General features: G+C 46.0%; 2 protein-coding genes across 2 annotated transcripts in view; both read left to right on the top strand.

The window, feature by feature from the left end:
* Nucleotides 1–23,090, top strand: part of LOC112205869 (polycystin-1-like) — a 95,565-nt gene that overhangs the window by 38,512 nt on the left and 33,963 nt on the right.
* LOC107972902 (large ribosomal subunit protein eL15-like) lies at nucleotides 17,630–22,602 on the top strand. Its single transcript, XM_063797683.1, is given in 1 exon segment — nucleotides 17,630–22,602. A coding segment is annotated over 1 exon segment (600 nt). The 3' UTR covers nucleotides 18,230–22,602.

Below are 23,090 nucleotides of genomic sequence, written 5' to 3'. Positions count from 1 at the left end.
GATGGTAGGATGGCAATGAACTGTATTGAGAGAAGATTGAAACAATTAATAAGTTTGGGGTTGATATAGATAGAAAACCTGGAAACAATAAAACAAAGGCAATTATAAACTCCACGAAAAACGAAAAGTTGGGATGGAAGGAGAAGTAATCACATTGGACTAAGGAGCCCAGCTGTGCAAGTTTGGAGTATTTATCTAACCAGAATAACTACCTGTGATGGACTTGGCTCTGTGGGGAAAGGGAAGAGGATTAGATGGGAACTGAATTCTCATATTCCATGGTAGGATGTACACATTTGATGTTTGACAATGAATAGTCTGGATCTAGAGATATAATGCTACCTAGCTATGAGGATATAAATGCTAAAACAACCTGCCGACTTGGTTTCCTAGGTTTCTGGCTTCTAGGGGTCACCTGCATTCCTTGGCTCATGGTCTCTTCCTCCATCTTTAAATCCTGCAGCATGGTATCTTCAAATCTCTTTCTCTGGTCCCCCTACCTCTCTCTTATAAGGCCCAGTACCTTTGTGGTTATATTAGCCCCACCTAGATGATCCAAGACAGTCTCCTCATCTCAAGCAAACATATTCACAGATTCTGAGGATAGGCCATGGACATTCTTGTGGGGGCTGTTTTTCAGCTGACCACAGAGGCATTTGATCCCCTAGGAGCCGAACCCATGTGTGAGCCACATGTCATCTCCCCAGGAACCAAAATAGTGTAGCTCAACTGCCCTCTGTTGAGTGAATGAATTAAGTGTGGTAACAGAGAGGTGCAGGAAAGAGTAGGACTTTCAGATGGCTTCCTAGCTATGTAGCTATGCACGGGTCACTTGACCTCTCTGAGCTGAGCTTATGGAGAGGCTGTGAAGATGAAGAAGAGGCCACCCTGCTCTCATTTCCAGCACCCATGCCATCAGCAGGTGCTGTTTCATCTAAAACGGTGCTATCCAAAAGAACTTTGTGATGAGCACAAAGTTCACTTAAAAGTTCACTTAATTGAGCTCTTAAAAAGTGGCAAGTATATTGCAGAACTGAATTTTTAAGATTTTAGTTAATTTAGATAGCGGTTCCTGCCTTGGACAGTATGATGCTGAAATATTTCTTATCTCTGTCCATTCCTCTGACTCCACCGCCTCTTCCTAGTTCAGGGTCCCGTCACCTCTCACCAGGGCCTCTGTAGCAGTCTCTTAAGCTCCCTGCTCCCATTGCTTGCTTGCTTCCTTCCTTCAATAAATGCACATTATAAGAATATTCACTCATTATTCATTGAATAAATATTCATTAGCATGCTGTCATAAAGTGTGGATTCCAGAACCTAACCCCTTGGGTTTGAATTCTGGCCCCATCATCGTCTAGTTAGTTGTATGCTCCAGGAAATAAGTCAGTTCACTTCTCTGAGCCTCAGTTTCCCCATCTGTAAAATGGAAACAATAAGCACCCCATTGGGTTGTTGGAAGGATGAAATGAGTCACTACATGTGAAGAACTGAGAAACAGGCCACTGCCCCATGGTGAGCACTTTGTAAGGATCAACTGCTATTGTAGTGAAAGTGCTCACTATTTTTTAAAAATCCTTCCTGCAATCCAGTATCCATCTTGCAGTTTGTTTGTTTGTTTGTTTGTTTTTGAGATGGAGTTTTGCTCTCATTGCCCAGGCTAGAGTGCAATGGTGTGGTCTTGGCTCACAGCAACCTCCACCTCCCAGGTTCAAGTGATTCTCCTGCCTCAGCCTCCCGAGTAGCTGGGATAACAGGCATGTACCACCATGCCTGGCTAATTTTGTATTTTTAGTAGAGACAGGGTTTTGCCATGTTGGTCAGGCTGGTCTCGAACTCCTGACCTCAGGTGACCTGGGGAGCCTCGGCCTCCCAAGTGCTGGGATTACAGGCATGAGCCGCTGAGCCTGGCCCATCCTGCAGTTGGTTGTTGTTGTTGTTGATTTTTTTGTTGAGACAGAGTCTCACTCTGTTGCCCAGGCTGGAGTGCAGTGGTGCGATCTTGGCTCACTGCAACCCCCGCCTCCTGGGTTCAAGCAATTCTCCTGCCTCAGCTTCCCGAGTATTATGCCATCATGCCCAGCTAATTTTTGTATTGTTAATAGAGATGGGTTTTCTCCATGTTGGCCAGCCTGGTCTCAAACTCCTGATCTCAGGTGATCCACCCACCTCAGTCAGCCTCCCAAAGTGCTGGGATTACAGGCATGAGCCACTGCGCCCAGCCCATCCTGCAGTTCTGATTCTCCCCACACTGGTTCTAAAGTCGCGTTCCCCTCCTGAAATGGTTTCCTGCACCCATGAGAATAAAACTCAGATTCCTTACTGTGACTTGGAAGACTGAGTGTGATCTGCTCTTCCCTCGTCACTTCCTGCTGTCCCCCTCTGTTGTGGCCCTCCAGCCATGCTGGGGGCCATTCTGTCTCATACCTGGGCCCAGCATTTCCCTCCCTTGGACCTCTGTCCATACTGTTTGCCCTGCCTGGCCCACCCGTCCCTCCATCCTTCCCACAGGACTCTCTTGTAACTTTCAAGGCTCAGCAACTCCCTGGCTTCCCCATCCACAGCCTCCCCTCTCCTCCCTTCCCCTCGATCTTCTCAGTCACATCACCCCGATGTAGCAATGATATCTCCACCACAAACTATCTTGATTATTTGTTTACTTGGCTATTGTGTATCTCCATCTCCTGGAATGCAGCGTTAGCAAGGACTTGGCACACTGCCCACACACAGCCAGTGCTGGAGAAGGAGGCCTTAGCCATTGTTAGGGAGGAAATCCCAAAACGATCCGACTTTTATTTGCAAATGCATCCAGTCAGCCCAGAACCACCAACGTCTTCAGTCTCTGTATTCAATTTTATTTTGCTTGTTGTGAAATTCAGCCAAAGTGACTTGAAGGACCTACAAGATGACAGCAGGGCTGAGCTTTTACGCGTAGTTGGTGCTTAAGAGAAGCCAGGCTGGAGCCAACTGTTTGGTTATGCAGTTAAGAAACTGAAAATTGGCCGCGCACCGTGGCTCACGCCTGTAATCCCAGCACTTTGGGAGGCCGAGGCGGGCGGATCACGAGGTCAGGAGTTCGAGACCATCCTGGCTAACACGGTGAAACCCCATCTCTACTAAAAAAATACAAAAAAATTAGCTGGGCATGGTGGCGGGTGCCTGTAGTCCCAGCTATTCAGGAGGCTGAGGCAGGAGAATGGCGTGAACCTGGGGGGCGGAGCTTGCAGTGAGCAGAGATCGCACCACTGCACTCCAGCCTGGGTGACAGAGCGAGACTCTGTCTCAAAAAAAAAAAAAAAAAAAAAAAAACTGAAAATTGGCCGCGCACCGTGGCTCACGCCTGTAATCCCAGCACTTTGGGAGGCCGAGGCGGGTGGATCACGAGGTCAGGAGTTCGAGACCATCCTGGCTAACACGGTGAAACCCCGTCTCTACTAAAAAAAATACAAAAAAATTAGCCGGGCATGGTGGCGGGTGCCTGTAGTCCCAGCTACTCAGGAGGCTGAGGCAGGAGAATGGCGTGAACCTGGGGGGTGGAGCTTGCAGTGAGCTGAGATCGCGCCAGTGCACTCCAGCCTGGGTGACAGAGCAAGACTCTGTCTCAAAAAAAAAAAAAAAAAAAGAAAAGAAACTGAAAACTGGCCAGGCACGGTGGCTCACGCCTGTAATCCCTGCACTTTGGGTGGCCGAGGCAGGTGGATCTCTTGAGCTCAGGAGATTGAGACCAGCCTGAGCAACATGGTGAAACCCCATCTCTACAAAAAATACAAAAAGGTGGGCCAAGGTGGGTGGATTGCCTGAGCTCAGGAGTTCAAGACCAGCCTGGCTGACATGAGGAAACCCCATCTCTATTAAAAATACAAAAAAATTAGCCAGGCATGGTGGCACATGCCTGTAATCCGAGCTACTCGGGAGGCTAAGGCAGGAGAATTGCTTGAACCTGGGAGGCGCAGGTTGCAGTGAGCTAAGATCGCGCCACCGCGCTCCAGCCTGGGCGACAGAGTGACTCTGTCTCAAAAATAAAATAAAATAAAATAAAATTAGCTGGGCGTTGTGGCACATGCCTATAGTCCCAGCTACTTGGGGAGCTGAGGCACAACACTCACTTGAACCCAGGAGGCACAGGTTGCTCTGAGCCAAGATCGCACCACTTCACTCCAGCCTAGGTGACAGAGTGAGACTCCATCTCCAAAAAAAAAAAAGAAAACTAACAATTCGTGCTAAAGTGAAACATACAATTACATAGTGACACAGAAATTCCACTCGCCTCCAAAAGAAAGGTGAGCTTACATCCACCAAAACACATCTACAAAAAATGTTCATAATAGCAACAATATGTATGAATCCCACAAAACACAACAAGGAGCAAAACAAGCCAGACACAAAAGAGCATATTTTCCATGATCTCATTTACACGATGTTCAACAATAGGCAAAACTAATATACATTATTCAAGAGCCAGGCACTGTGGCTCATGTCTGTAATACCAGCAATCTGGGAGGCCCAGGCAGGAGGATTGCTTCAGGCCAGAAGTTTGAGACCAGCCTGGGCAACATAGTGAGACCTCATTTCTACAAAACAAATTTCTTTTTTTTTTATTTTTTGAGACAGACTCTCTCCCTTTTGCCCAGGTTGGAGTGCGGAGGCATGATCTCAGCTCACTGCAACCTCTGCCTTCCGGGTTCAAGTGATTCTCCTGCCCCAGTTTCCCAAGTAGCTGGGATTACAGGTGCGTGCCACCGCACCTGGCTAATTTTTTTGTATCTTTAGTAGAGACGGGGTTTCACCATGTTGGCCGGGCTGGTCTCAAACTCCTGACCTTGTGATCCGCCTGCCTCGGCCTCCCAAAGTGCTGGGGTTACAGGCGTGAGCCACCATGCCTGCCTCAACAAAACAATTTTAAAGATTAGCTGGGCATATTGGCACACACCTGTGGTCCTAGCTACTCAGGAAACTGAGATAGGAGAATTGCTTGAGCCCCAGAGTTCCAGACTGCGGTGAATTGTGTACGATTGCAACACTGCACTCCAGCCTGGGCAACAGAGGTAGACCCTGTCTCTGAATAATAATAATAATAATAACATATGTTGATCAAAGTCAAGATAGGAAGAAATGTCCTAGGGAGATGGAAATGTTCTATAACTTGATTTGGTGGTAGTTATGTGGTTTTAAACATATATATACACACACACACACACACACACACACACACACGTACACACACATTTATATTTTAAAATTCATTGAGCTTGGCTAGGTGCAGTGGCTCATGCCTGTAATCCCACCCATCACTTTGGGAAGCCAAGGTGGGTGGATCACTTGAGGTCAGGAGTTCAAGACCAGCCTGGCCAACATGGTGGACCCGCATCTCTACTAAAAATACATAAATTAGTCAGGTGTCCTGGTGCACGCCTGTAATGCCAGCTACTCTGGAGGCTGCAGCAGGAGAATCACTTGAACCCAGGAGGCAGAGATTGCAGTGAGCCGAGATCGTGCCATGGCGCTCCAGCCTGGGCAACAGAGTGAGACTCCGTCTCAAAAAAAAAAAAAAAAAAAAAAAAAAAAAACTTCATCAAGAGGACATTTAAAGTTGCTGTACTTTGCTCTATGAAAGTTAAACTCAATTAAAAAAATTTTTTTGAGCTATGATCTTGCTCTTGCTCTGTTGCTCAGGCTAGAGAGCAGTGGTGCTCACTGTAGCGTCAAACTCTTGGACTCAAGCAATCTTCCTGCCTTAGCCCCCCAAGTAGCTGTGACTATGGGGGACACCACCACACCTGACTAACATTTTTTGTAATATTTTTGTAAAATGGGATCTCACTACGTTACCCAAGTCGGTCTTGAACTCCTGGCCGCAGGCGACCCTCCTGCCTTAGCCTCCCAAAGCACTGGGATTACAGGCATGAGCCACTGTGCACAGCCTCAATTAAAATTTTTAAAATAGAAAATAAATAAACGTGAATCGGGCACGGTGGCTCACGCCTGTAATCCCAACACTCTGGGAGGCCGAAGCGGGTGGATCACCTGAGGTCAGGAGTTCAAGACCAGCCTGACCAATATGGTGAAACACCGTCTCTACTAAAAATACAAAAATTAGCCAGGCATGGTGGCGCATGCCTGTAATCCAAGCTACTCAGGAGGTGGAGGCAGGAGAATCACTTGAACCCAGGAGGCAGAGGTTGAGGTGAGCCGAGATGGCGCCACTGCACTCCAGTCTCAGAGACAGAGTGAGACTCCATCAAGAAAGGAAAGAAAGAGAGAGAGAGAGAGAGAAAGAAAGAAAAGAGAGAGAAAGAAAGAAAGAGAGAGCGAGAAAGACAGCAAGAAAGAAAGAAGGGAGGGAGGGAAGGAGGGAAATAAAAGGAAAGAAAGAAAAGCAAGAAAGAAATTTATTGCGAGTCTCCTGTGTGCTGGATACTGTTTTAGGTGCTGTAGACACAGGAGTGACCAAAACAAAGAAGGAAGTAATTATAGACCAAACCAATTAGTCTACCATTTTCCAAAAGAGGAAACTGGGTTTAGAGGGAAGAAGTAATTTGTTGCAGATCCAGCAGCTGGAATGTGGCAGAGATAAGGCTCAGCTCTGCTCCTAACCACCAAGCCTCTCTGTGCAACTCTTTCAGCCACAGGCTCACACCACCCCCTTTGCCTTCTTTCTAAACCCCTTCCTCCCCATTAGGGGCTCTCACAATGTAACAAACCCTTAGACCGACAGACTCGGCCCTGCATCAAACCCACTCAACTGGCAGCAAAGTGATTCATGATTAAAATGCAAGATTTGAATTTTGGATTTCAAGCATCACTAAACTGATAGGTAGCACAGAGAATGCCAGAGTTCCTCTTTTTATTTCCTGTAATCACAGCGCTCTGTTCTTGTTCGTTTATTTAGGAGTACTTTTCACTATTTGTAATCATTCATTTATTTATTTGCTCCATATGGCCTCCCCAGCCAGACTGAGAGCATTTTTTTAATTTTATTTTTATTATTTTTTTAAGATAGAGTCTCGCTCTGTCGCCCAGGCTGGAGTGCAGTGGCAGGATCTTGGCTCGCCGCAACCTCCGTCTCCCAGGTTCAAGCGATTCTCCTGCCTCAGTCTCTTAAGTAGCTGGGACTACAGGCACACACCACCACGCCCAGCCAATTTTTGTATTTTTGGTAGAGACGGGGTTTCACCATGTTGGCCAGGCTGGTCTTGAACTCCTGACCTCAAGTGATCCGCCCGCCTTGGCCTCCCAAAGTGCTAGGGTTACAGGCGTGAGCGCCTGGCCCAGATTGGGACCTTGAAGCTGCTGCTACCTGTGACCTGAACTTCTGTACCTACCTCCTCCTTGGTCTCCCCACTTCCTTTCTTTCCCCACTACAATCAGAACGCCTCACAGCAGCCCCAGGGGACCTAGTAAAGCACCCTGCATGCAGCTTCCCATGGCCTCCCTTTGTCCTTGGTATAAAATCCTGCTGGAAAAAAATACAACAATTCTACTTCTAGGTATATAACCAAAATAACTGAGGCCGGGCGCAGTGGCTCACGTCTGTAATCCCAGCACTTTGGGATCCCGAAGCAGGTGCATTACCTGAAGTCATGAGTTCGAGACCAACCTGACCAACAAGGACAACTCCTCTCTCTACTAAAAATATAAAATTAGCCGGGCACAGTGGCGCGTGCCTGTAATCCCAGATACTCGGGAGGCTGAGGCAGGAGAATCGCTTGAACCCAGGAGGCAGAGGGTGTGGTGAGCCGAAATTGCACCATTGCACTCCAGCCTGGGCATCAAGAGTGAAACTCCGTCTCAAAAAAAAAAAAAAAGAAGTAATGAAAGCAGGGGTTCGAACAGATATTTGTACACCCATGTTCACAACAGCATTATTCACAGTAGCCAAAAAGTGGAAGCAGGCCGGGCATGGTGCTTCCTCCCACCTTAGCTTCCCGAGCAGCTGAGATTACAGGTTGGCACCACCACGCCCAGCTAGTTTTTGTATTTTTAGTAGAGATAGGGTTTTGCCATGTTGGCCAGGCTGGTCTTGAACTCCTGGCCTCAGGTGACCCGCCCACCTCGGCCCCCCAAAGTGCTGGGATTACAGGTGTGAGCCACCATGCCCGGCCACTTCTTTTCTTACCATTTAATTACCCTAAGTTATATACAAGTCATATACTAGATGTATTTATGGTGTCTTGTAAGTACGTAAATCTTTTTCTTTTTCCCACTAGAATTTCAGCTCCATGATGGAGGAATTTAGCTGTGTTTTACTCACTTATGTACTCAGAACATTTAGACCAGGGGTCCGCAAAGTTTTTCTGTAAAGAGCCAGATTGTACATTTTTTAGGCTTTGCAGGCCCTGCAGTCTCTGCCACCATTTCTCACATCTATCATGGGAGTGCAAAGGCAGCCATAACAAATACATAAATGAGGCTGAGCGTGATGGCTCACACATATAATCCCAGCACTTTGAGAGGCTGAGGTGGGAGGATTGCTTGAGCCCAGGAGTTCGAGACCAGCCTGGCCACCAGGGACTAACCTTTAGTGAGAAAGTCAGGTTTATTCATTTACTGAAAACAAGGAAAGGCTGGATGGTGGCTCACGCCTATAATCCCAGCACTTTGGGAGGCCGAGGCTGGGGGATCACTTGAAGCTAGGAGTTCAAGACCAGCTGGGGCAACATGGCAAAACCCCATCTCCACAAACAATACAAAAATTAGCCAAGCATGGTGGTACATGCCTGTATTCCCAGCTGCTCGGGAGGCTGAGGTGGGAGGATTGCTTGAGCCCAGGAGGTAGAGGTTCTACTGAGCTGTGAGCTGTGATTGCACCACTGCACTGCAGCCTGGGCAACAGAGTGAGACCCTGTCTCAAAAAAAAAAAAAAAAAAAAAAAAGGAGGGAGAGGGACACCAGAGCAACTGAGCAGCTATGGGTTGCTTCACCAAACAAAGACAAAAATTAACTTCTAAAGTTTAGTAAATGTGGACCACTTTGTTCAGGGAACCCTTATCTGAATTGCTGTGCCTGGGTATCCAACTGCCCAGATCCTCCAAGCAAGAGGAAAAAATTTCATTTGTACTGACATATTTGCTTTTCTTTTCTTTTTTTCTTTTTTTCTTTTTTTTTTTTTGAGACAGAGTTTTGGTCTTGTCGCCCAGACTGAAGTACAACGGCACGATCTCAGTTCACTGCAACCTCTACCTCCCAGGGTCAAGCAGTTCTGCCTCAGCCTCCCAAGTAGCTGCAATTACAGGCACCCGCCACCATGCCTGGCTAATTTAGTGTTTTTAGTAGAGACGGGGTTTCACCATGTTGGTCAGGCTGGTCTCGAACTCCTGACCTCAGGTGATCCACCTGCCTTGGCCTCCCAAAGTGCTGGGATTACAGGCGTGAGCCACTGCACCCGGCCTGTACTGATATATTTTCAAACTACAAATTATCTATCTATGATTTCATGAAACAAAGTTTCTCAGCAAGTCAGAAAGCAGTGGTTCACAGTAGGAAGTCACCATGGCACTTTACAGCTGCAGTGTCCTTGGGAGAAATATTATTTCCTGTTATCTTTGCAGATATCTTTATCTGGTTTTGAGGGGTTTTATTTTTTTCTGGAGAAGGTCTTGCTCTGTTGTTCATGCTGGAGTGCAGAGTGCAGTGGTGTGATCATAGCTCACTGCAGCCTCGAACTCCTGGGCTCAAGCAATCCTCCTGGCTCAAGCAATCTGCCTGCCTCAGGCTCCCAAAGTGCTGCGATTACAGGTGTGAGCCACCATGCTTGGCCTGTTTGTTTGTTTGTTTCTTTGAGACAGGGTTTCCCTCTGTCACCCAGGCTGGAGTGGCATGGCATGATCAGAGCTCACGACAGCCTCATACTCCTGGGATCAAGGGATCTTCTTGCCTCAACCTTCCTAGTAGCTGGGACCACAGGCACGTGCCACCATGCCTAGCTAATTTTTGTATTTTTCTTTGTAGATATGGTGTTTTGTCATTTTGCCCAGGCTGGTGTCAAACTCCTGGGCTCAAGCAATCCTCCTGCTGCGGCTTCCCAAAGCTCCGGAATTACAGGTTTGAGCCAACATACCTGACCCATTGCAGGATGTTTTAGCCTCATTCCTGGCCCCTACCCACCAAATGCCAGGAATGTACCTGCACACACACCCTGACGTTGTGACAACCAAAAATGCCTCCCTACATTGCCAAATGTCCCCTGGGAGGGCAAACTCGACCTGGTTGAGAATCATTGCTGGAGAGGACGTCAGACTGGAAAGGGACATGATTTGACGTACAGTTTTGAAAGGCCATTCCCTGTGCCCAAAATGTGTTCCCAGCCTTAGACAATGAGTGCATTGCATTCATCTGGACACAGTGATTGGTTCAAAGAGAGCATGTGACCTAGTCACAGCCCAAGAGTCACAATGTAATTTGGGCTAAGAATCTGGGGAAAGAAGCCAGGTGCGGTGGCTCACGCCTGTAATCCCAGCACTTTGGGAGGCCAAGGCGAGCAGGTCACCTGAGGTCAGGAGCTCCAGACCAGCCTGGCCAACATGATGAAACCCCGTCTCTATTAAAAATACAAAAATTAGCAGGATGTGCTAGCGCATGCCTGTAATCCCAGCTACTCGGGAGGCTGAGGCATGAGAATCGCTTGAACCCAGGAGGCAGAGGTTGCAGCAAGCCCAGATGGTGTCAATGCACTCCAGCCTGGGGCAACAGAGTGAGACTTCGTCTTTAAAAAAAAAAAAAAAAGAATATGGGGAAGGAGAGTCTTGCTTCTGACTCCTCTCACTGGAAGTCTGAGGGGACCCAGGTACCTGAATGACATCCATCGTGTCCCTGCTACATGAAGCCTGAGGCTGGGGCCAACAAAGGGCAAGCAGAAGTCAAGAAAGGGAGAAAAACAGACTCGTGATGGCTTCATTTGCATCCTGGATTCAGCCCTACCCATGAACGTTTTATTTACAGGATCCCCAAATTCAGACTTTCAGATCTTTTACCAAAAAAGGCCTACTGTCATGGGAGACCTTGGGCTTGGGCTTCAGTCTTCCTCATAGCTCTGCTCTGCGTGGACTTTCCCTGCCCAGCCCAAATCCTCACCTTCAAATTCTGCCAGTTTCAGTGCCTCATGCCTGTAATCCCAGCACGTTGGGAGGGTGAGGGAGGCAGATCACTTGAGGTCAGGAGTTCCAGACCAGCCTGGGCAACATAAGGAGACCCCTGTCTTTATTTAAACAAAAAACAAAAAACAAAACAAATAGAAAAGAGACCAGGTGCAGTGGTGGCTCACTCCTGTAATCCCAACACTTTGGGAGGCCAAGGTGGGCAGATCACTTGAGGTCAGGCGTTCGAGACCAGCCTGGCCAAAATGGCAAAACCCCATCTCTACTAAAAATACAAAAATTAGCTGCGCGTGGTGCTGCATGCCTGTAGTCCCAGCTACTCAACAGGCCGAGGCAGGATAATCACTTGAACCCGGGAGGCGGAGGTTGCAGTGAGCCAAGATCGTGCCACTGCACTCCAGCCTGGGCGACAGAGTGAGCCTTTGTCTCAAAAAAAACCAAAAAAACAAAAAACAAATAAAAAAAACCCTGAAAATGTCAATTATATATGGAATATCAGTAGCACAATGTATGGCTGTTGTAACATGGTACCGAAGTCCAAGATCAAAGTGCTGGTAGATTCAAGTGTCTGGAGAGGACCTGCTCTTCTAGATAGCTGTCTTTTCACTGTGCCTTCCTATGATAAGTGGCAGGGGATCTCTCTGGGGTCCTTTTTATTTTTTATTATTTTAATTTTAAATGGAGATGGCGTCTCACTATGTTGCCCAGGCTGGTCTCAAACCGCTGGGCTCAAGCGATCTCATCACTTCGGGGGCCTTGGTAGCTGAACCATTACAAGCGTGAGCCACCACATCCAGCCTGGGGTCCCTTTTATAAGGGCACTAATCCCAGTCATGAGAACTCCACTGTCAAGACCTAATCATCTCTCAAAGGCTCACCTCCTAATACCATCACCTTGGGGGTTAGGATTTCAACATATGAATTTTGGGGATATAAACATTCAGAATATAGCATGGAGACTGTAGTGAGTTAAAAGTGAAAACTGCTTCGAATTCAGTTTAAAGACAAGTTACACTCCTCCCACCCCATAAAGCAAGTGAACTGTATTGATCCCAACCACAAAAATTAGACATTCTAGATGAATGTCTTTGAGAAAATGAATCAGAGAGAGTCCGGATGTAGCAAGAGACAGAGAAGAAGAAGGAATGAGAAATCAATGCAACTATCAACAGGAGAATTCAATGAGAGGCCCTTAAGAATGGTGAGATCCCTGGCTGGTCGTGATGGCTCACACCTGGAATGCCAGCACTTTGAGAGGCTGAGGTGGGTGGATTACTTGAGCTCAGCAGTTGGAGACCAGCCTGAGCAACATGGCAAAACCCCGTCTCTACCAAAAATAGACAAAAAAATTAGCCGGCTGTGATGGTGCGCACCTTTGGTCCCAGCTACTTTGGAAGCTGGGAGGATCACTTGAGCCCGGGAAGTTGACGCTGCAGTGAACCACAATGGCGTCACTGCACTCCAGTCTGGGTGACAGAGCAAAACCCTGTCTCAAAATGAATGAAAATAAAAATAAAAAAGGGCTGGGTGCGGTGGCTCACACCTGTAACCCCAACACTTTGGGAGGCTGAGGCTGGCGGATCACTTGAGATCAGAAGTTCGAGACCAGCCTGGCCAAAATGGCAAAACCCAGTCTCTACTAAAAATACAAAAATTAGTTGGGCATAGTGTTGGGCACCTGTAATCCCAGCTACTCAGGAGGCCGAAGCAGGAGAATCACTTGAACCCAGGAGGCAGAGATTGCAGTGAGCCGAGATCACGTCACTGCCTGGGCCTGGGACAGCCTGGGCCTGGGTGACAAAGCAAGGCTGCGTCTCAAATAAAAAAGAAGAAAATTTGAGTTGCTCAACACACATGTTCCTATCTGAGGTTGAATGAGGCCACACCCTGACTTCTTGTTTCAGCTGTCCTATTGTAAATGTCCTTTTTTTTTTTTTCTTTTTTTGAGATGGAGTCTCACTCTGTCTTCCAGGTTGGAGTGCAGTGGCTCGATCTCAGCTCACTGCAGCCTCTGCCTCCTGGGTTTGAGCAATCCTCCCGTCTCAGCCTCCCGAGTGGCTGGGATTACACGTGCCCACCACCACGCCCAGCTACTTTTTGTATTTTTTGTAGCGACGGGGTTTCACCATATTGGTCAGGCTGGTCTTGAACTCTTGACCTCAGGTGATCCACCCACCTCGGCCTCCCAATGTGCTGAGATTACAGGCGTGAGCCACTGCGCCAGGCCACAAATGCCCTTTTTGCAGCATTTGTGTGCCATAGGTTTCACATTTCTATGGTATTTATTATTTATTTTGCTGTTTGAAATGGCCCCCAAGCATAGCACTGAAGTGCTATCTGGTGTTCCTAAGAAAATACATGTTTTGGGCCCGGCGCGGTGAATAGTGCCTCTGTCGACATGTGTATAGTATGTGCATCTACGTGAGTGCATGTTTTCATTTATTTTGTGAATATTCTAGGAGTAGAATTGCTGAGATATATGGTAATTCTGTGTTTAACTTTTTGACGCATCATTAAACAGTTTTTCTCAGCAGCTGAACCATTTTGCATTTCCACCAGCAATGCATGAGTGTTCCAATATCTCCACATTCCTGCCAGCGTTTATTTTCTGCATATTTACTTATTTATTTATTTATGTAATTTAGAGATAGGATCTCACCCTATTGCTCTGGCTAGAATGCAGTGGCATGATCATAGCTCACTACAACCTCAAACTCCTGGGTTCAATCCTCCCGACTCAGTTTCCCAAGTAGCTAGAACCACAGGGGTATGCCACCACTCTCAGCTAATTTTTTAATTTTTTGGAGAGATGGCAGTCTTGCTATGTCACCCAGGCTGGTCTCGAACTCCCGGACTTAAGTGATCCTCCTGCCTTGGCATCCCAGAGTGCTGGCATGAGTCACTGTTCCCAGCTGCACCCCCAACACACACACTTTAAAAAAAAAATTGTAGCTATCCTAGTGTGTGTGAATTGAGACCTCACTGTGGTTTTTGTCTGTGTTTCTCTAAAGACTAATGATGTTGAACATCTTTTTACGTGCCTGTTGGTGATTTACGAATCTTCTAGGAATGTCTATTCAAGTCCTTTGTTCATATTTGTTTCCCTTTTTTATTGCCGCCGCACAAATTAACTTTGTTCATGTTTTAATTACATTAAAACATAGACTTTTATCAGATACATGGTGTGCACATATTTTCTCCCATTCTGTACATTGTCTTTTTACTTTCTTAATAATATCCTTCAATGCACAAAAGTTTTTAATTTGATGAAGTCTAATTTGTCTATTTTTCTTTTTTGGCTTGTACTTTTGGTGTCATATCTAAGAATTCATTGCCAAGTCCAAGATCATGAAAATTCATCCTTGTGTTTTCTTCTAAGAGTTTTATAGTTTTAGTTCTTATATTTATAATAATTTTTAAGGTAATTGCAAGGTTAGGGTCCAACTTCATCCTTTTGTACATGTTTATCCAGTGGTCCTAGGACAATTTTTTAAAAAGGCTATTCTTTCTCCCATTGAATTGTCTTAGCACACCTCTCAAAAATCAATTGACCATAATTGTATAGGTTTATTTGGGGACTCTCAATTCTATTTCATTGGTTTATATGTCTGTTCTTAAGATAACACCACACTGTTTTGATTATTGTAGCTTTGTAGTAAGCTTTAAAATCAAGAAATATGAGTCCTCCAACTTTGTTCTTCTTTTTCAAGAATGTTGTGGCTATTTGGAGTCTTTTACAATTCCATATCAATTTGAGAATCAGCCTTTCCATTTCTGCAGAAAAGACCATTGAAATTGCATTAAATCTGTTGATTGCTTTGGGTAGTATTGACATCTTAACAATATTAAGTCTTCTAATCCATGAACATGGGACGTTTTTCTATTTGTTTAGGTCTTCCTTAATGTCTTTCAGCAATGTTTCATGGCTTTCAGTGTACAAATTTTGAACATCTTTTGTTAAATTTATTACCAAGTATTTTTATTGTTTTTGGTGCTATTGCAAGTGGATTGTCTTAATTTTCTTTCCTTAGTTTAATTTTCAGGTTGTTCGTTTACAAGTTGTTCACAGAATAATTGTTCAGTTATTCTCTGAATAATTCTAACCAGGCCGGGCATGTGGGCTCACACCTGTAATCCCAGCACTTTGGGAGGCCAAGGCAGGTGGATAACTGAGATGAGGAGTCCAAGACAAGCCTGGCCAACATAGTGAAGCCCCATTTCTACTAAAAGTACAAAAAATTAACTGGGCATGATGGTGCATGCCTGTAATCTCAGCTGCTTGGGAGGCTGAGACAGAAGAATCACTTGATCCAGGGAGGCAGAGGCTGCAGTGAGCCGAGATCATAACACTGCACTCCAGCCTGGGCAACAGAGTGAGACTCTGTCTCCAATAATAATAATAATTCTAACCAATGAAGTATGATTGGCAAAGATGTGTGTCATTTTCAATCATACCTCATTGGTTAGAATTTTTTTATTTTTATTTTTATTTTATTTTATTTTTGAAATGGAATTTTGCTTTTGTTGCCCAGACTGGAGTGCAATGGCATGATCTCGGCTCCGGGTTCAAGCGATTCTCCTCCCTCAGCCTCCCAAGTAGCTGGGATTACAGGCATGCACTGCCATGCCCAGCTAATTTTCATATTTTTAGTAGAAATGGGGTTTCGCCATGTTGGCCAGGCTGGTCTCAAACTCCTGACTTCAGGTGATCCACCTGCCTCAGCATCCCAAAGTGCTGGGGTTACAGGCATAAGCTACCATGCCCAGTCTTGGTTAGAATTATTCACAGGGTCAGGTATGACTACCACAACCTTCAATGAGGAGATTGCAGAATTCTTCTCTGAAATTCCTGGCTTCAAACAATCCTCCTATTGGCTTCCCAAAGTGCTGGTATTACGGGTGTAAGCCACTGCACCCAACCAGTATATCTTTTAAAAGAAACATTCAGGGAACAAAAAGGAGTTCTCAGAAATTAAGAAAGCAAGAAGTAAAAAAAGAAAAGGAAAGAAGAAAAAATTGCTGAAATCTTGCAGAGATCAGAGAAAATGGAGAACATTAGAAGGTCACACAAAAAGATCCCACATCTAAATAATAAGCATTTCAGAAAAATAAGACTGACAAAACACAGGAAAAAAAATTGTAGATGAAATAATAAGAGAAAAAATTTCAGAACTTACAGGTGTGACAATTTTGCACTCCAGCCTGGGTGACAGAGTGAGACTCTGTCAAAAAAAAACAAAACAAAACGAAACAATTGACCATAGATGTATGGGTTATTTCCAGACTCTCAATTCTGTTTCACTAATCTATATGCCTATCTTCCTAACAATACCAAACTTTTTGATTATTGTTGCTTTGTAGTAAATTCTGAAGTCACCAAGTGTGAGTCTTCCAACTATGCTCATTTTTCAAGATTGGCTGTTGGGTGCAATACCATGTGAATTTTAGGTCTGAATTTTCCAGGTCTGCAAACAAGGACATTGGGATTTTCATAGAGATTACATCAAGTCTATAGATAACTTTGGAGTAGTATTGCCATCTTAACAATATTGAGTCTTCTAATACATAAACGTGTATTTTTAGAGATATATAGCATGGCATTTAAAGTAATCTATCATGATCTGTGTAACTTCCTTTAAAGTATTTCAACAGACCACAATAAGATATTACTCTAATTGTGCTAGAATGGCTATAATGGAAAAGTAAACAACAGTGTCAAAAAGGAATGTGGGTTCTGGTTTGTCTTCCTCTCCCTAGCTTCATGTCTAGCTTTTTTTTTTCCTTTGAGATGGAGTCTCGCTCTGTTGCCAGGCTGGAGTGCAGTGGCACAATCTCGACTCACTGCAACCATTGCCTCCTGGGTTCAAGCGATTCTCTTCCCTCAGTCTCCCAAGTAGCTGGGACTACAGGCACCCACCACCATGCCCAGCTAATTTTCGTATTTTTATTAGAGACGGGGTTTCACCATGTTGGCCAGGCTGGTCTCAAACTCCTGATCTCAGATGATCCACCTGCCTCGGCCTCCCAAAGTGTTGGGATTACAGGCATGAGCCACTGCGCCCAGCCCACAGTTCATTTTTGGTTTTGTTTTTTCCTCCCAAGAGTGTCTTGGGTACTTTGACTTCCTTTTATTCCCCTATCAGTTTTGGAATCAGATTGTCAAGTTCTACAAAAAAAAAAAAAAAAAAAAAAAAAGCTGAGCTTTTCATTGGGATTACATTTGATCTATTAATCAATACAAGAGTTGGCGCCTTCAAATCTAGGCTCTTCCAATCAACGAACAGGTATATCTCTCCATTTATTTAGGTCTTCTTTACTGTCTCTCAACAAAATTTTTTAATAGTTTTTATAGAGGTTCTGTAAGTCCTGTATGAGATGTTATATCTTACCAGGTCCTCCCTGGGTACAAGAGGGAGAGTTGCTTTTCACCCTTTTGAACTGTTTGAAGTTTTCTCTAACCACATGCATATATTTTTCAAAATAAAAATTATTAAGATTTTTGGCCCTTCTGTCTGGCGGCAGCAATCAGGTAAGCCAAGATGGGTGCATACAAGTACATCCACGAGCTGTGGAGGAAGAAGCAGTCTGATGTCATGAGCTTTCTTCTGAGGGTCCGCTGCTGGCAGTACCGCCAGCTCTCTGCTCTCCACAGGGCTCCCCGCCCCACCCGGCCCGATAAAGTGCACCAACTGGGCTACAAGATCAAGCAAGGTTATGTTATATACGGGATTCGTATTCTCCGTGACGGCCGAAAATGCTCAGTTCCTAAGGGTGCAACTTACGGCAAGCCTGTCCATCATGGTATTAACTGAAGCCTACAGTTGATTGCAGAGGAGTGAGTTGGACGCCACTGTGGGGCTCTAAGAGTCCTGAATTCTTACTGGATGGGTGAAGATTCCACACACAAATTTTTTGAGGTTATCCTCATTGATCCATTCCATAAAGCTATCGGAAGAAATCCTGACACCCAGTGGATCACCAAACCAGTCCACAAGCACAAGGAGATGTGTGGCCTGGCATGTGCAGGCCAAAAGAGCCATGGCCTTGGAAAGGGCCGTAAGTTCCACCACACTATTGGTGGTTCTTGCCGGGCAGCTTGGAGAAGGCGCAATACTCTCAATCTCCGCTGTTACCACTAATATAAGTAAAGTTCGTAAAACTCATACCTAATAAACAATTTAGGACAGTCAAAAAAATTACTAAGATTTTTGAGCCAGGTGCAGTGGCTCAAGCCTGTAATCCCAGCACTTTGGGAGGCCGAGGCTGGCAGATCACCGAAGGTCAGGAGTTCGAGACCAGCCTGGCCAACATGGCGAAACCCTGTCTCTACTAAAAATACAAAAATTAGCTGGGTGTGGTGGTGCACAAGTGTTATTCCAGCTACTCAGGAGGTGGAGGCAGGAGAACCGCTTGAACCCGGGAGGCAGATGTTGAAGTGAGCTGAGATTGCGCCACTGCACTCCAGCCTGGGTGATAGAGTCAGACTCCATCACAAAAAAAAAGAAAAAAAGAAAAGAAATTATTAACATTTTTGAATCAGCACTCTATTATCATTGTTTATACATCAAAACTATAAGTAGGCATGCAGTGGAAAGTCTCTCTCCCACTTCTGGACCTATTCACAATATTCCCAATCCCTCCTTCTCAATAGGTAATGGCTATAAATTAATATCTTCTTTATCCTTCCAGAATTCTTCACGCACATGTCCTTACATGTATACTTTCTCTCGTCTCAAGATAAATGCCATAGACTGCGTGTCTTTTTGCAGAATCTCTTGCAAGACTCTGTGAACACAGTGAGAAAACATGGACCCAGGAACTGTGTTCCTTACATTCAGCTGGAGCTGAGTCTGCAAGTCCCAGTGCATGCCAATAAAGAAAGTTCTGCAGGCCAGGTGTGGCGGCCCATGCCTGTAATCCTACCACTTTGGGAGGTCAAGGTGGGCAGATCAACTGAGGTCAGGAGTTCAAGACCAGCCTGGCCAATATGGTGAAACCATGTCTCTACTAAAAATACAAAAAATTAGCCGGGCATGGTGGCATGCACCTGTAATGCCAGCTACTCAGGAGGCTGAGGCAGGAGAATCACTTGAACCCGGGAGGCGGAGGTTTCAGTGAGTCGAGATTGTGCTAGCCTAGGCGACAGAGCGAGACTCCGTCTCAAAAAAAAAAAAAGGAAAGCTCTGCAGAGTTCTCCAGGGTTACACTCTGTTCTCTGCACTACACCCCCAACTTTTTTTTTTTTTTTTTTTTTGAGACGGAGTTTCACTCTTGTTGCCCAGGCTGGAATGCAGTGGTGTGATCTCGGCTCACCGCAACCTCCACCTCCCAGGTTCAAGCAATTCTCCTGCCTCAGCCTCCCGAGTAGCTGGGATTACAGGTGTGTGCCACCATGCCTGGTTAATTTTGTGTTTTTTAGTACAGACAGGGTTTCACCATGTTGGCCAGGCTGGTCTCAAACTCCTGACCTTGTGATCCGCACGCCTGGCCTCCCAAAGTGCTGGGATTACAAGCGTGAGCCACTGCACCCGGCCTGCATTGCCCTTTTTAATTTTTGATCACCATTTATTAAGTTACAAAGAGCCAGGCCCAGTGCTGCGCTAAGCACTTTACATATTTGGCATGTTTTCTCTTTTTTACTCCTTCCAGCAGCCAGGGCCTATGAACTTACAGAAGGCATGATGCCTAAGGCCCACAATACTTTTAGGGCCCCATGAAAATGTTTTACTTCTTTTAAAATCAGAAGAAAAAATAAACATAACCCTGCCTTTATTACATATATATATTATCTTTAGTTTTTAGTTTTTGGTATTTTTGAGCAGGAGCTCTGGTGCCCAGGCTGGAGTGCAGTGGCACAATCATGGCTCACTGCAGCCTTGACCCCCTGGGCTCAGGCAGTCTTCCCACCTCAGCCTCCCGAGGAGCTGGGACCACAGGTACATGCCACCACTTCCGGCTAATTTTTATTTTTTTTATTTTTTGTAGAGAAAGGGTCTTGCCATGTTGCCCAGGCTGTTCTTGAACTCTTGGGATGAAGTAATTCACCCACCTTGGCCTCCCAAAGTGCTGGGATTTCAGGCATGAGCCACTGCACCAGGCCTTGTTATATTCATCCTTATACTAACATGGTCATAAAATATGATTTAAAACACTTTTTTCTTATGGAGGAATTAACCCACCAAAAAAATCCATGTGACTGAATGTGGTGCCGGGTGCCTGTAGTCCCAGCTACCAGGAGGCTGAGGCAAGAGAATCACTTGAACCTGGGAAGCGGAGGTTGCAGTGAGCCAAGATCATGCCACTGTACTTCAGCCTGGGTGACAAAGTAAGACTCTGTCTCAAAAAAAAAAAAAAAAGGCCAGCAGTCGCTCACACTTGTAATCCCAGCACTTTGGGAGACCAAGACGGGTGGACCACCTGAGGTCAGGAGTTCGAGACCAGCCTGGCCAACATGGTGAAACCCCGACTCTACTAAAAATACAAAAAATTAGCTGGGCATGGTGGCGGGTGCCTGTAATCCCAGCTACTCGGGAGGCTGAAGCAGGAAAAATCAGTTGAACCCAGGAGGCGGAGGTTGTAGTGAACCAAGACTGTGCCACTGTACTCCAGCCTGGGCAATAAGAGCAAAACTCTGTCTCAAAAAGAAAAAAAAAAAAAAAAAAATCATAATGTGGCCAAACCAGCAACCCTATGACATGGGTACTATTGCTATGCAGTTTATCCAAGGGAGGAAACTAAAGTCTGAGAAGTGATTTAGCCCAGGTCAGGTGGCTGGAAGGGGTGGGAACACGGACTTGAACCCAAGCCTAGTGACTCTAAAGCTCTTATGCTAGGCCACTCAGCTGAAGAGACTCCAGTCAGCACTTTCCTATGGAAGGGACGTGTTTGGTCACAACTGGGAAGTTGTACCCCACAAAAAGAAGGCTCTGGGGAAATGTGATACAGTCTTCACATATTTTAAGGGCTGTCATGTGGAAAAGGATTAGCTCTTTTGTGTTACTTCCCAGAGCTGAGCTAGGATAGGTGGGGTGTGTTGCAGGAAAGGTAGGGTGTGTGTGTGTGTGCGCGCGCGCACGCGTGTGCGTGTGTCTCACTCTGTTACCCAGACTGGAGTGCAGTGCAGTGATCGCCACTCACTGCAACCTCCGCCTCCTGGGTTCAAGTGATTCTCCTGCCTCAGCCTCCCGAGTAGCTGGGACTACAGGCAGGCACTACCACACCCAGCTAGTTTTTGTATTTATAGTAGAGATGGGGTTTCGCAATGTTGGCCAGGCTGGTCTCTGGCTCCTGACCTTAGGTGATCCGCCCTACTCAGCCTCCCAAAGTCCTGGGATCACAGGCGTGAGCCACCGGGCCCCACCAGGAAAGTAGATTTTGGCCCAGTGATATAACAAACTTACTGGATGTGATAAGCCCACTGTCAATGGTGGTTTATTCTTAAGATCAAAGATGTGGAGTTTGACCCCAGTCACAGACAAGAGCATTGTAAACAAGGCTGTATTGCAGGGGATTGCTGCCTTGGGAGGGGAGTTGGACACGAATTTGATGAATTTTTATGTCCCTTTCAACTCTAAGATTCTATGTTTGCAGGGCCCAGCACGGTGGCTCACGCCTGTAATCCCAGCACTTTGGGAAGCCAAGGCGGGCAGATCACCTGAGGTCGGGAATTGGAGACCATCCTGGCCAACATGGTGAAACCCCGTCTCTACTAAAAATACAAAATTAGCTGGGCATGGTGGCGTACTCCTGTAATCCCAGCTAGTCAGGAAGCTGAGGCAGGAGGATCACTTAAAGCCGGGAGGCAAGGGTTGCAGTGAGCCTGGATAGCACCATTGCACTCCAGTCTGGGTGACAAAGCGAGACTCTGTCTCAGAAAAAAAAAAAACAAAAAAAAACAACTATGGTTGCAAATAGCAGCAGCTCAGCAGTGTAGAGTTGAATTCCCCACCAAACCAATTTTACCAATTGTTATTGAGCCTTTTTATGTACCATTGGTGGGAGTATGAATGGATACTCTTTTGAAAGTGTTATTTGGCAGTATTTATTAAAATTTAGGCTGTTTGGGCCGGGCGCAGTGGCTCACGCCTGTGATCCCAGTACTTTGGGAGGCTGAGGCGGGCAGATCAACTAAGGTCAGGAGTTCGAGACCAGCCTGACCAACATGGTGAAACTCTGTCTCTACTAAAAACTACAAAAAGTAGAGCCAGGCGTGGTGGCTCACACCTGTAATTCCAGCACTTTGGGAGGCTGAGGCGGGCAGATCACCTGAGGTTGGTTGTTCGAGACCAGCCTGACCAACATGGAGAAACCCCGTCTCCACTAAAAATACAAAATTAGCTGGGCGTGGTGGCACATACCTGTAATCCCAGCTATTCGGGAGGCTGAGGCAGGAGGATTACCTGAATCTGGGAAGCGGAGGTTGTGGTGAGCAGAGATGGCGCCATTGTACTACAGCCTGGGAAGCAAGAGCAAAACTCCGTCTCAAAAAAAAAAAAAAAAAAAACTACAAAATGTAGCCAGGCATGGTGGTGGGTGCCTATAATCCCAGCTACTTGGGAGGCTGAGGCAGGAGAATGGCTACAACCTGGGAGGCGGAGGTTGTAGTGGGCTGAGAATGTGCCATTGCATTCCAGCCTGGGTGACAGAGTGAAACTGTTTAAAAAAAAAAAAATTTCGACTCTTCAGGCAGGGCACGGTGGTTCTTGCCTGTAGTCCCAGCACTTTGGGAGGCCAAGGCGGGCAGATCACGAGGTCAGAAGTTCGAGACCAGCCTGGCCAATATGGTGAAACCCTATCTATACTAAAAATACAAAAAGTTAGCTGGGCATGGTGGTATATGCCTGTAATCCCAGCTACTCGGGAGGCTGAGGCAGGAGAATCGCTTGAACTCAGGAGGCAGAGGTTGCAGTGAGCCGAAACCGTGCCATTGCACTCTAGCGTGGGCAACAGAGCAAGACTTTGTCTCCAAAAAAAAAAAATTAAACTGTTTATACTTTTTGA

This window comes from Pan troglodytes, chromosome 18 (assembly GCF_028858775.2).
Source record: "Pan troglodytes isolate AG18354 chromosome 18, NHGRI_mPanTro3-v2.0_pri, whole genome shotgun sequence".
Taxonomy (NCBI): Eukaryota; Metazoa; Chordata; class Mammalia; order Primates; family Hominidae; genus Pan; species Pan troglodytes.
The sequence above is the reverse complement of the archived record's forward strand: the minus strand, read 5'-3'. Positions and strand labels throughout refer to the sequence as shown.